The sequence below is a fragment of the Pterocles gutturalis genome, unplaced genomic scaffold (genome assembly GCF_000699245.1).
Source record: "Pterocles gutturalis isolate BGI_N339 unplaced genomic scaffold, ASM69924v1 scaffold12727, whole genome shotgun sequence".
Taxonomy (NCBI): Eukaryota; Metazoa; Chordata; class Aves; order Pterocliformes; family Pteroclidae; genus Pterocles; species Pterocles gutturalis.
Genome location: NW_010115492.1, coordinates 5,600 through 19,203, shown reverse-complemented (window position 1 = coordinate 19,203; position 13,604 = coordinate 5,600). Strand labels below are relative to the sequence as shown.

Here is a 13,604-nt window from a genome sequence, read left to right as displayed (position 1 = left end):
CCTACACCCAGGGACTCCAGTTACACCCCACTTCTGACAAGCTCAGTGTATACCTCTACTGTTTAGACCCATATCTGTGGTGTACACACACTCTGATACTTCTGTGGAGACCAAGGACTGCAGCACAGAACCCTCCACCACAAGCTTCCCTAGCCCCCCTTGAATAGGCTCTCTATGACAGATGCTAGATTCCAAGATCATTCTTGTTATTTTTCTACTCCTTCAAACATCTCTTCAGGTGAAAGAATCACCCAGAAATGATCCTGGCACCAACACAGCAGAGGGCTGCTGCAAAGGCAACCCTACTTCCTTGACTGGATGAACACCTCCAACTATCCAAAGGTTCACAGTAAGGTTTAAAGGTAAACAAAGAGCAAGAATCAAACACAAACTTCAAGCCACAAAGAGCACTGCAAATGTATCTGCAACACTATACCTTCCTTTCAGAAATTATGCCAGAACAACTTCCCTTGGCCCAAATATACAAAAGTCTGAGGTCAAAAGTCTTCTTCCTGACCATCACTCATACCCCTTTTCCCTGCAATGCATTACAATATTCACGTGCATCATGGCCTCCTAGACTGGCGCTATGCAGAAATGCTTACAGGAACCACGGGTGCTCACAATATTGTAGATGCCAGAAGAGTGACCACAGACAAAGGCCTATCAACCCTGACAGCAGGTCCCCAGTCCTTGACTATTCAGGCTTCACGCCAGATAGTCCTTTACCAGGAAACACTGCTCTGTCCTGGGGCCACCAAGTATTCCTCTTCACCACAGGATTTTCCCTGGTCCACAATATAGCACCTAAAAGAGTATTTTTTTTTAATGGTTCTCCTTAACCTCTCATTTTTTACTTTCCTGCCAGTATTAATGGTTACCTTTTCCTTTCAGCATTTGCTTATGTATACTGAAACTACCAATGCAGCTACAGACAAGTACTGTTAGCCAAAGGATTTTACTGTGTCAGTACAAGCACTCTCCAAGAGCCATACCCAATATACAGCTCACAACTATAAAGGGGTTGGTAAATGCTCTTCCATCTCAACTGCTTAAATAAACCACAGCAATTCTCCCTATTTAAATGCACCATCTACTTTCCCTCTGGAGCTTTCAACTGAGGGAAAATGCTTTGTTGGCTTCAGCCCCTGACAAGCATGTTAGGAGTCCCTTTCCCTTCATGGAAAAACCAGAAGCCATACAGTCTTAACTGAAATCAAACAGACTTTAAGAACTGTGTGTTTTACTGTTGTGGCCTTTATGAGACATCTACTCATATCTTTTTCCATCTCAGCAAGAAAGGTACCTGTCAAAGTCAGGAGTTCCACCTGTTTGGCTTTCAAACAGAGCAGAAACCTCATGGACTCAATCCTGGAAATAGCCTCAAAGATAGCTAGAGTTGAGAAAAAAAAGCTCAGTAAACAGTGGTCATCTCAGAACGGGCTCAATGGAGGAGGTTTACAGTGCTGGCAGCCAACAGCTTTGTACACCAGTATATCCCCTTTCATAGCAGGAAGGAGAAGTATCACAAAAATCATCCACATCACTGACTTGAAGTTATCCACAACGTCAAGGAATGGCCACAGATCCAGCAGTCTCCTTGCCCAGTACAACCAGCTTATTATAAAGTCTGATGGATCTTTTCTTCTTTTTCAATCATCAACCCTTGATATCTTGCCACCGCTTTTTCAATATAGCACTTCCAGATCCAGGCCCCGTAGTCTGACAACAGTCAGGTTCCTTTCAGAGACTCTGATCAAAGGATAGAAATTCTATACCAAGAGATTGCATTAGCTTCTTGTTCAACCAACTTAAATTCTCTTGCAGTTGCAGTCACTACAAAAACATACAGATTAACTCCAAAGGGGGACAAGAGACAACTTTTTACACAAGATAGGTAGCAAAACTTAGTTTTATTTTAGATTCATAGAAGAGTCCTTTATATAATGGCAGATCTAGAAGCTGCTTGTTCAGGTTTTTAGAAGATTTTAGAAGTAGCTTCAATATTCTGGCAATCAAGTCACAACTAATGCCAGACTTCACCGTGCCTCCAATTGATCTGCATTGTCATCAGAGTCAGCTGCAGCACAGTATCTACCTTCAGAGAGATACAGTTCTGTGCCAATATCCTAAAGATCTGTCTGAGGAATGCAAACCACTTCACCGCAGACGACTATGCTATTCATCCTCCTCTTCACAGACAAATTAATCTTTCTTCCAACACAGGCTGTTGCTGCCTCAGACAGATGGGTCCCTTGAGTACTAAAACCAATTAGGAACTAATCCCTTTGCACAGGCAAAGCAGCCTCTCTTTTGCTGCTAGCAGATACAGACCACATAGCCTGAGCACAAAGGAGTTCCAAAGCAGCACCTCCCAGTTTCAAAGAGGAAAGAGGGACAAATCATTCTGTGAGCAGAACTGGACACCTTCCTTTAAAATTTCAAGGCAACAGACAGTCACCAGAACTTCACTGTTGTAACTGGCAAGCAGTTCCCACTCTACTTCCACTTACCTTCCCAGGAGTTTACAATAGATGTTTAATATGATGTGCCATGAGAATTATCAATGTCCTTCTCTTCTGTATTTCCCACAACACAGACTGTGTTTTTGGGGTTTTTTTTGGTGATGGTGGTATCTTGTGTGGTTTTTTTTTTTTGTTTGTTTTAAAGATTCAATTATCTGCAGCTCTACCTCAAACTGAAAGGAATACCTCTGTTTCCTGTCCCATGCAAAAGGCTAACGCAATCTCAGGTGCACAAATCTGGGGTCCACTCCAGGCCATTCTAAGAATTGTTGTTAGCTGAGAAAATACAATCTTATCCTGCTCCATTCTCTGGAGTTCATGAAGGCTGTTCTGTACTGTCAGATACTACTTATCTTCCTCATGACTAAACCAATTTCACCCTTGCTCAACCGCTGTGCATATCTAGGTCAATTCTCATTCCAGGCTACTGCTGGCAAGAACTTCAGAAGATTGCTTGAGAAATGTACTACTTCCTTGGTTTTATTATTTTTGCTGCAAAATTTATGCCCTTTCTGCATAGACGGGAAATTTCTTCAGCATCTTCTGATATAAGCCGTTCTCTTCCTTCCACATGACTGAGGAAAAAAGCAGCTCCTGATACAGAGTTCACATCAATGAGCTGACATCCCAGAGCCCCTGCTCATTGGCAAGACAAACACAGCAACTCTTGTACAGAATACATCCTGGTTTGTCAAAGAGATTCCCAATTTCCTGTAGAAAATTCTGCTCTTGTGAGACCCCACCTGGAGTACTGTGTTCAGATGTGGGGCCCCCAACATAAAAAAGACATGGACCTGTTGGAGAGAGTCCAGAGGAGAGCCATGAAGATGGTCAGAGGGCTGGAGCACCTCCCATATGAGGACAGGCTGAAAGAGTTGCGGTTGTTCAGCCTGGAGAAGAGAAGGCTCTGGGGAGACTTAACAGCAGCCTATCAGTACCTGAAGGGGGCTATAGAAGAGATGGGGAGGCACTCTTTATCAGGGAGTGTAGTGAGAGGACAAGGGGTAATGGGTATAAGCTGAAAGAGGGCAGATTTAGATTAGACATTAGGAAGAAATTTTTCACTGTGAGGGTGGTGAGGCACTGGAACAGGTTGCCCAGGGAAGCTGTGGATGCCCCATCCCTGGAGGTGTTCAAGGCCAGGCTGGATGAGGCTTCGAGCAACCTGGTCTAAGGGAGGGTGTCCCTGCCCATGGCAGGAGGGTTGGAACTCGATAATCTTAAGGTCCTTTCCAACTCAAACCATTCTATGATTCTGTGATTCCTCCCCACGCAAATAAAATATCCACAGTAGGACAGAGTGCCCCCCTCTATGTTCTCAAACATGATCCTGGCAGTTCCAGTACTTGGACATTTTTACTTGCAGTTCTCACAGGTTAAATCATGCCACACTGACATTCCCACATCTTGTCTTCACTGAATGGCACTCTTTGCTACACCAAGTTTGATCATGCCTAATCTGGGATGTTCTGGTTAACAGCAAAACCGTTCCATTAGATGCATGTCCATCTCTGAAAATTTTTATTTTTCATTGAAAAAACCATCTTTTTACAGACGTTTCTTTATGTCTTTAATTCTCTCACTGAGGCTGCTATCCCTTATTCTAAATGAGGATCTGAACCTCCAGAGAGAAGAGGGTTAACAACAGAAGTCACCATTCACCCGGATACAAATTCTATTTTTAGCTGAAAAAGCTTTTTGTGTTTTCCAACACAGGTTCTAAAAGAGCTCACAAGGTCACCCTGCCTACTGAATCAAACTGAGCTCCCCAGAACAAACCCTGTATTTACATAGTCTCAAAACGAGACAACCGGGTGAACCTGGAGCAAACAGTCCACTTCTCCATCTGTCCATAAAGGTGTATTTTTCTCATCTTTATCATAGCTGATCAAATTAGTGACAGAAATCCAGGCCCTGAGAACTACAGCCTTTCTGGGCCTATACAGGTGACATCCAAACTGGAGTGACTTTACAGTGCTGCTTCACAGAGCTGCTTAGCAACACCAGCTTTTTAAATGGAGCAGTGTAGAAATGTGTTTGCCTGAAAGGATTCCGAAAGCCACCATAAGGCATCCTAAAATCTGGTGGGCAGCAATGCCTGGAGTTGTCTAAAACACAAGCATCTGCTTGGACAATCCTTTGAACAGAAGCCTTCTGTTTCACCAATGGTGAAAGACTAGCTGTCCATATCAGTATTCACTAGACAACTTCATCTCTTTGAAGAATTCTTGGTTGAAAAAGTATGGTGCACACTCCCCAATACATATCCATACATATTTAGGTATGCCTGCCTCTTCATCCTAGCAACACCACTGGAACAAAAACTTCTGAGAAATTCTGGTGGGCATGTACCACAACACACAAAGCAGCAATACATTTTTAATACCTATTTATCGGCAACTGGACCACCTTTCATGAACCATTCAAGAAATATAAAAAAAATTTTAATTTGGATCTTGCAGAAAAAAAAAAAAAAAAAAAGAAAAAAAACCAAAACACAAAGCACAACAATTAAAACTTACCTGGGTCACTAATTCATTTAAGGGAGCATATTTGCATGATTAGTCTTGTTTGCTCATGGGAAACAGCAGAACATGGCTGTACCAGTAAATTTCAACTCAAATATACACTGAATACTTTCTTCTGGAGCACTCATACCATGAAAGAATTCTACATGTAGTGCTTTAACATTAAGTGGAAGAACTTGTAAAACATGTATGTAGATCTCTGGATCTCCATTATGAGTCTGACACAGATTTTATTACAAAAAGAAGATAGTTCAAGCTGGGCGGTACTAGCTACTGAGACCTCAAAACTAAGTATCAGTTATTTCAGAATAAACTCAAATAGATATGCTAAGTCAAAGTGTTTATTTAAAGACTGCAACAACAGCTTTTCAATTTACAGCAGCATACCAAAGAGTGGCAAGTAACCCCCAGCACTGCAAACGTTTCTTTTGTTGAGGAGGTCAGCCTTTCCCTGCTACCCCCAGGAAAGAGTCACATTTTACACACAACTAAAATGTATAAGTTCAGTTTATACAAAAATCTCTTTGTAAATACATCTTCTGAATAGCTTCCCTATGGACATACAAAAATGTACTTGACATAAAAACACTCAAACTTACTAAAATTTAGGATTTTAAGTGTTACCTTGCCAATCATTGTACTCAAGTCGCCATCACTCAACAGTGGATTCTGGGTATCTCCGACTCGAGATGGATCTTTTGTTGCTTTGTCATTGCTGAAAGTTCTCCACTCTGACCCTACGTCTATGACCCGGTCACCTGAGTTCACAGAAAGCAATAGTGTCAATTAATGTAACATTTCAAAGTGTTTCATGAAACATTTAGTTATACATCTGAGCTCTCCATTATGACAAGGCAGTCTGTTGGCATCCCCAAACAGAACAGTAACTTGCAGGACAATGTACCAAAATGTTTGGGATTTACAAGTTAAATTAAAGGTGATGGGGGGGGGGTTGAAGACAACTAGAGCTGCACAGAAAACATAAATAACTGGAGAAACACATCCAGAACACAAAGAGTTACAGTTATCCTTAAAAAGTATCATAGGATCTTCAATACACAAAAGACATCAAAACCTTGATTTCAAGCTGGAGGTCATGGCTGCCTATGGATGTTCTCAGCGCTTAGACAAATACGTTATTGTAACTTAACAAGTTCTCTCACATTTGCCACGTGTTCAGAGTACACATGTGAATTATCTATCATGCAGTCTTATTAAGCTGTAGTAAATTATTTCTATGCATGAGCTCCAGGTCCTTGGTATCCTGAAATATGCCACCTTCTAACCTACCATAATGACATTTTGGAGCTTGATTCTTGTTCTTGAAGGGAGGTCTGACCTGCCCAACTCCATTTATGCTTGACAGTATCAACATACTATATATATATATATACACACATAACTACTTCTTCTTAGAAGACTACTACTTCAGTCTACTCTTGCTATACCCGGAAGAGTTTAAACACAGATTCTGAATAAGCAGAAAAAGCACTAAACCCACATTCTCTGAATGAAACAACGTTCCTTCCAGTCCTCTATTCAGCTCACATTCATCTAAACCTTTCCTACACCAAGTGTTCAGATTGAGAACTAACTCTTCTGATGCAGGCAAAAGCTCTACAGTAATCACAATACAATCTTAAAAAGAAAAAAAAAACAACCCACAAGCCACCAAATCAAAAAACACCACACCCCTTGCTGCTGGCAGTGCAGTTCAGTCTATTTACAGGTCTGGTAAAAGCGGCATCTCAGTGTTGCCTCCAGATCAATACTACTGAATTTTTAAGAATACATGTGCAGAAAAGCACAGAAAGAATATTTTTCTCGGTGTTTTGCTGTAAAGCAGACTACAGCTCTGTGTAGGATATTAGTAGAAACTGCAATATGATTGTCACCCTGCTTTGCTAAACCTGAGGAAAAATTCACCACCCTTATCAGTGTTTAAGTGTGTTGTGAAAGAAATGTCTGCAAAAAATAAATAGCATTGACTACAAGAAAAATTTCCAGTGCGGAAGTCTTTGTATGAAACCACGGAGGCTGATTTAACCTTGTGAAAATACAAGCAGACAGACAAAAGCACTCTGCAAATATGGTGATACAAGATATGAAGCTGGAGAAAATACAGGAGCAATGGACAGAGTGGTGCAACTGCACAATTACTTGGGGGCAGAGGGCAAGTAAAATATTCTCAATGAGGAACTTTATTCTTAACACAAAATTATGCAAGGAATATGCTTGAAATTAAAAGCTGTGAATGAACCATAAAAAATCTCTGCAACCAAAAATAATGAATTTAGGTTAGAGGTGTCCTCATCAGTATTTGCCAGACATGCTCACAGCTATGCTCCACTTTTATTTACTGCTCTAATGAAAACCAAGAGGGGGAGAAAAAAAAAAAACATCAAAAACTAGAAGGTTAAGAATACAGGAGAGTAAAAGAAGGCACAGATCCATTCTTTCTGCTACAAAGGTCTCCCTGCTTTACAAGCTTAAATTAGCAGACAGCACGCTCCTCCAGCTCCTGGGCTCTCTGTAAATATTTGATTCAGTAATGCTCCTTCTATGGCCTAGCAGTAACTTTACTTTAAGACAACCCCCCAATACTGTTTACAGCATCTAAAAAAAGCAAAATGTACTCAAAATTCTGGCATGGTATAAATAGAACACTGAGTACAGGGCAATGATGTAATATTTTTTCCACACAAGTGGGAATGACCCAAATGACTCACTCAGGGATCTGCCTCTTGTGAGTTATGAACCATTCCTGCCCTAACAAAGTGTTATATCACTGCCTGCTTTGGCAAACATATTACAAACAGAGGATTGAGACTACTATTTCAGAGTGAGAAAAGATGAAGTAGAACAAATCACTGAATACAAAGCATTTGTGTAATTAAGATGCAGTATGCAAATATCTTTACTTTGCCAAGAAATCTACTATTGCAGAAAATAAGTTTTTCTGTATACTCTGTGTCTTGTTTTAAATATACAGATGTCCTAGGAAGTGCATTCCACCTTTCAAAAGGCATCTATAAAGTGTGACACAAGCTAGAAATATTAATGAAAAGGGAACAAATAGGCCAAAAGGTTTCCATAAATGGAAAATACACTCAGCCTCAAGCAGCTAGTTATCCCATTCAACACACACACAAAAAGTATGGCATTTATTATTTTTAACTCTTCAAAACATAAAAAAACCACTTTGGAACTGCAGTGCTAGTACAGATGCAATTAAGCCCCACCCTAAGTGATCAAAACAAAACCTTAAAATATTAAAGTCAGCCTTACAAAAAGCAGTGTAAGGAAACAGCCTTGAAGACTGGTCCCGAGTTAACATTTCAAGTCCTAAACTGAATTTGCTGGGTCATACACTCCTGATTGGCTTTCCTGAAGCACCTGGAAAACACATCTGACAGTCAAACATCAGAGTAAAAAAGCTCCCAATAAAATCATCTCTGCTGTCTCACATCATTATGATACTGGTTTTGGCAATGGTACCAAGCTGTGATAAGTATGGGAGTGGCTGCATATTCACTTCACTACTTCCTTTTGATGAAGTCCTTTTGAACTACTTGAAAACAAGCTTCACTAGATACGGTTACATTAGACACTCCTTTATTTAATTTTCATCAAATAGATAAGTTAATCTCCTCAGCTCCCTCCTCTGAAGTACATATAAAACATGCAGTTTACAGGACCAAATTTTTGTGGAACCTATCCCCAAACTGATATCCTGAAGCATATCTTTCTGAACATACAGGTTTTTCTCCATTGCCCCATTTCATTTCATCAACCATTCTTCCAGTATTCAGTTACTGCTTAAAATACAGTCTAACATACAGGCTCTAGGGGAAATGCACACTGCAAACTTCACTGACTCAGGTTACCCACCATCTGAAAAGCTCATTTAGTAAAATGCAGAACTGTTGTTCAGAACGGAAAACCTCAGACCAAGGTTACTTTTCTTCGCAACTGCCAAACGCAAAAAGCGTGTGCTACAGATATGCAAGAGTAAACTTAGGTCAGTATCAAAAATTAAAATAGCATTTTGAACAATCTTTAAAAGTTATCTTAAAACATCAACACATTACAAATTATGTATGTTTACTCCCCCCCTAAAAACAGACAGCAATTTCTCAATGGAAAGTATGTTCATTCAACAAGCCCCGAATTTGCAACTATAGATTGATAGATAAACAATACCAGCTATTTTAATGTTTTATTCCACTTGCAATAATTCATAATACGCATCTATTTTCTTATCTTTTTGTATTATCTGTTATATGAAGACAACATAGCTGCAAATTGAAGATGTTTAACCAAAACAAGAAACAGGATGAAATTCAAGCCTCAGGTAATGTTATCTTCCATATCCAGGCCTGAAACAGTTCTGAGAAGGTATGGTAAGTCTTTTTGAGAGGAGCTCTAATGTTGGCTGTGCACCACATCAAGTTGTACATATTATTAACTAATATTTTAATCTTAACATAAATATGCTATTGAAGTTTATTTGCACTTTGAAGTACCAAAATACCTACTGTTTCTACAGTATATTTCATTTTTACTGTTAGTTAAGGAATCTGCTGCCATCTAGTGAGCACATATATTATACTTTTAATTAAAAACATTTTACAATGCCAAATTAAAAACAAACATTTTGGAGGAAGCAAATGACAATGGAAATGTTACACAATGTGGTGGACACGTCTGGTCAGTTGAAGTGACACCTCTCCAGGACTTGTTGCCTGTAAAAGACAAACAGCTCAAGTACTTGCAAAGGATGCTCCAACTACAGAATCTCAATTAAAAACGTTGTGCCTGACCTACACTACACCACAAAATAAAGGGGTTTTGAACTCTTCTTCCATCAGAGGAGTTCAGATCACTCTTAGCCCTTATTTGCCTTAAATCACTCTGCCAATCTGATAAGGAAGCAAGTAAAAACACACTCCCTAAATAGGATGACTCAAAATGTTACTGTTATTCCAACTAACAGAAGCATTCTTCACAGTGGCTCTCAAACACTTTTGGTTCCCAGCCTAGAACCCACTAACTAGAAAATCTCCTCCACCCTCCAGGATATCTCATGCCAAGACCAGTGCTTATTACAAAGCCTGACAAAAGATGCCAACTTCTGACATCTAAAGTCTAAATTTCCACTGTTGCAAGCCTTATTGCCAAAACAGCTAGAACCATCACCCTCATGTTTAAAGCTGAAATGAGTTAAGACTTCAAACACAGACTATTTGAAACGCTGACTGGAAAAGGCTAGCAAGTTACCTTCTTCGTATTACAAATTACCTGTGTAAATAAAGCATCCATGAATGCTCATGCACAAGTCAACTATTCAGAATTTCTTTAAGTATCAGCATCCTTCATAATTAGCTTTCCTGTGGATACAAAGAGTTTTATGTGCAAGTACTAACTTTTGTCACTTTTCAGTGCTCTGGTTACTGCTTCTGCACTTGGTGTCCAGATATAAGGTGCTAATACACATTCATATCTGAAGACTTTTGCCTATTTAAGTAACACCTTAAATTGAGATTTCACATTTTAGTTTTAAATGTTGATAACACACAAGGAAAGAAGTAACCATGAACATACGCCCAAATATGAAGAGTTTTCACCATTTGGAGGTATAAAGATCCTAGAATAAACTTAACTGCCCTCTACTGGATCCAAGTCAGAAGTACTTGGGCACCTACTCCATTTACAGGATACAACCAACAGCCGGGAAAAAAAAAGGTTTCTTTGGTTTTCAGAAAACAAACATCTATGGACAGATGCAATCAATCTTATCACTAATGACAGACATCCTGAGTAATGGATTGGCCAGCAAAGATGCAATCACAAAACCACTTCCTATTTGTTTGTTATATTGTAGAGAAAAAAATATCTGCGGTATAGGTTTATCTATTCTTCATAGACCATACCTGAATTTAAGAGGCACCATTTAGATCTCAAACTTTTCAGAAACATTAGCCAACCAAATGTTCTGACAGTGTTTTATAACAGCCTTACTGCTGACCACAAGCTATTGAACATTTTTCCCCACAATTCTTTAACTGAACACTCAGGTATACAAAGAACATCAAATAAACATCTGAATACAGGTCATAATCTTATCAAAAGCTTTAACAAGTTGATACATGTTCAAGGATTGTCACCAGCTGAAGACATTCTATATTCAATTCTATTACATACTTCTGCTTTTTTATTTAAGGTTATCCAAAAAGACTCCATACAAGAGCACTGTTCTTCCCTAAGCCACAACTGCCTACTGAGCAGACAGAGCTAACCAGCTGGAGAAACTCACTAAATGCTGAAAATAAACTCCTCACTGCTCCAGCTGCTGCACACTAAGGCAACATTTAATGAAACACAGAAGTTAATGGGAAGTCTTAGATCAGAAAGGTATTCCTACCTAGCCAAGGCACTACACAGCTGTACACATCACTAGATTCACTCTTCTCCCCCTCTGAAATTCAGCTCACCACCTCGCTACATCAGGAAAATTCAATGCTTTGTTTTCTACTTCGATTCTGCTTTCTTCAGCCCCGTCTAGCACATGAGCTGACTTCCAGCCTTTTTTTACTGCCTAAAAGGTAGCACGCAAAATATTTACCTGCCAAGAAAGAGGATTTATCAGCCTTGTGTTCTTGAACAAAATGCTTCTCCCCCCACCAAGTCTGCCTGAAGAATGAGATATTGTCAGTGTTTTAAATGAACACAGAACTACTTCTCCAAACCCTAAGAACTCTATTCATGAATTCCCAGGCCAGCACATGAACATTTACCATACCATATATCCTAGAATGATGTGAGAAACATACAGTAAAACACAAGACTTATGACAGTAGATAAAGTTGGACATAGATTTGTAAAGTTTCAGATGCATGTCAATCCAGATTAATATCAAAATTCCATGGATAACTGTAATTTAGGTCTCTGACTGCCTTTCATGCAAAAGGCAATTAGCAGGAGGAAAAGTTAACAAGTTGGAAACAGTTACCATGAAAAAATGGAACACAAGCTAACCCAGGAAAGGTAACAGTGAAAAGGCACATGAGAGTTTTTAGTAGACTGAAGGTGTATTTTGAAGCAATAATAAAACAGCCACCAGCTTGTCATACTGACATTACAAGATTAAATTGTTTAACCACTACACAGCAAAACAGCACATTATTTAGAACCAGTGAAAAATGCTGTGCGAGAAAAAGGAACATACTGGATTTAAATTAAAATTTCCATCTTATTGAGAGACTAAGAACAACACCTATGAGTATGAAACAACTTTAATTAAAAAAATCTTTCTCAAAAATCCCTTTAAAAAGCAGTACTTCCAATATACAGCTCTAAGACATGGAATTCAACTGTTGAAGAGGCCAGCTCCTCCTTCTCCTACGCTCCTGCTCCCCCAAACTTCTCCATTGCTTCACCCTTTCAGCTACCGACCTGATAAATGCAATCTTAGTCATAATACTAATAACACTGATTCCATCTCCTATTCCCAGAAGATTGATTACAAAACCTTAAAGTTATCTATGCACCAGCTATTTTATCGTACAACACAGTTGTACATTTAATAAACCCACACTTTTTCTACAAAGGTGAACTTTAGTACTTTGACATAGCAAGCAAGAAAAACATCAAGTGGAAATACACTTAGGCAATGACTCTTTGCTCTGATTTCGGCCAAACTGTACTAAAAAAAAAAAAAAAAACCACACACATCAAGGGAAGTCATATCACTATGTAAAACTGTAAAATAAATTAACAAATTCAGCATTTACCATTTTGCCCCACATACACCAGCAGTGCTCTACAGACACTAAAATCACAGTGTTTTTAAATAATAACACTTCTTTAGCTACAGAGTATGTCGAGTCTTCTGGGTTTAACTGCTCTAATTGACCCCCTTCAGTGATAAAGATCTCACTAACCTTCTGCCCATCACAACACATATTTTCAGTGGGCCCTGTTCACATCAGCTACACATCATGACCTATGTAAGTCTTGAAAAACAAATCCATAACTGTTGTGGTTTAAGCCGAGCCAGCAACTACACAGCTGCTCTCTTTCTCTCTCTCTCCTCCCTCCTCAGTGGGATGAGGAGGAGAATCGCAAGAACAAAAGGTAATAACCTCATGGGTTGAGGCAAGGACAGGGAGGGTTCACTCACCACTTACTGTCATGGGCAAAACAACAGATTTGACTTGGGGAAACACAAAACAATTTGTTAGCAATCAAAAACAGAGTAGGATAATGAGAAAGAGAACCACATCTTTAAAAGGCACCTTCCCTCCCTTCTTCGCAAGGCCAAAGACTTTGCTCCCAATTTCTCTACCTTCTCCCCACAGCAGTACAGGAGGCAGGGCATGGGGGTTGCAGTCAGTTCATCATGTTGTTTTCTGCCACCTCTTCCTCCTCCAGGAGAGGACTCCTCACACTCTTCCCCTGCTCCAGTGTGGGATCTCTTTCACAGCAGAGTCCTTCCCACAGGCTGCCGTTCTCAGAATCACAGAATCACAGAATCACAGAATCACAGAAT

At 39.6% G+C, this 13,604-nt stretch overlaps 1 protein-coding gene across 1 annotated transcript in view; it reads right to left on the bottom strand.

Moving 5' to 3' along the window:
* GTF2B (general transcription factor IIB) overlaps positions 1–13,604 on the bottom strand; it is a gene marked incomplete at its 5' end in the record, with an annotated part of 22,272 nt that overhangs the window by 4,948 nt on the left and 3,720 nt on the right. Inside the window, one exon of the mRNA XM_010075199.1 lies at positions 5,678–5,811. Coding sequence (XP_010073501.1) covers positions 5,678–5,811 — 134 coding nt within the window. The remainder of the gene's footprint in view (positions 1–5,677; positions 5,812–13,604) is intronic.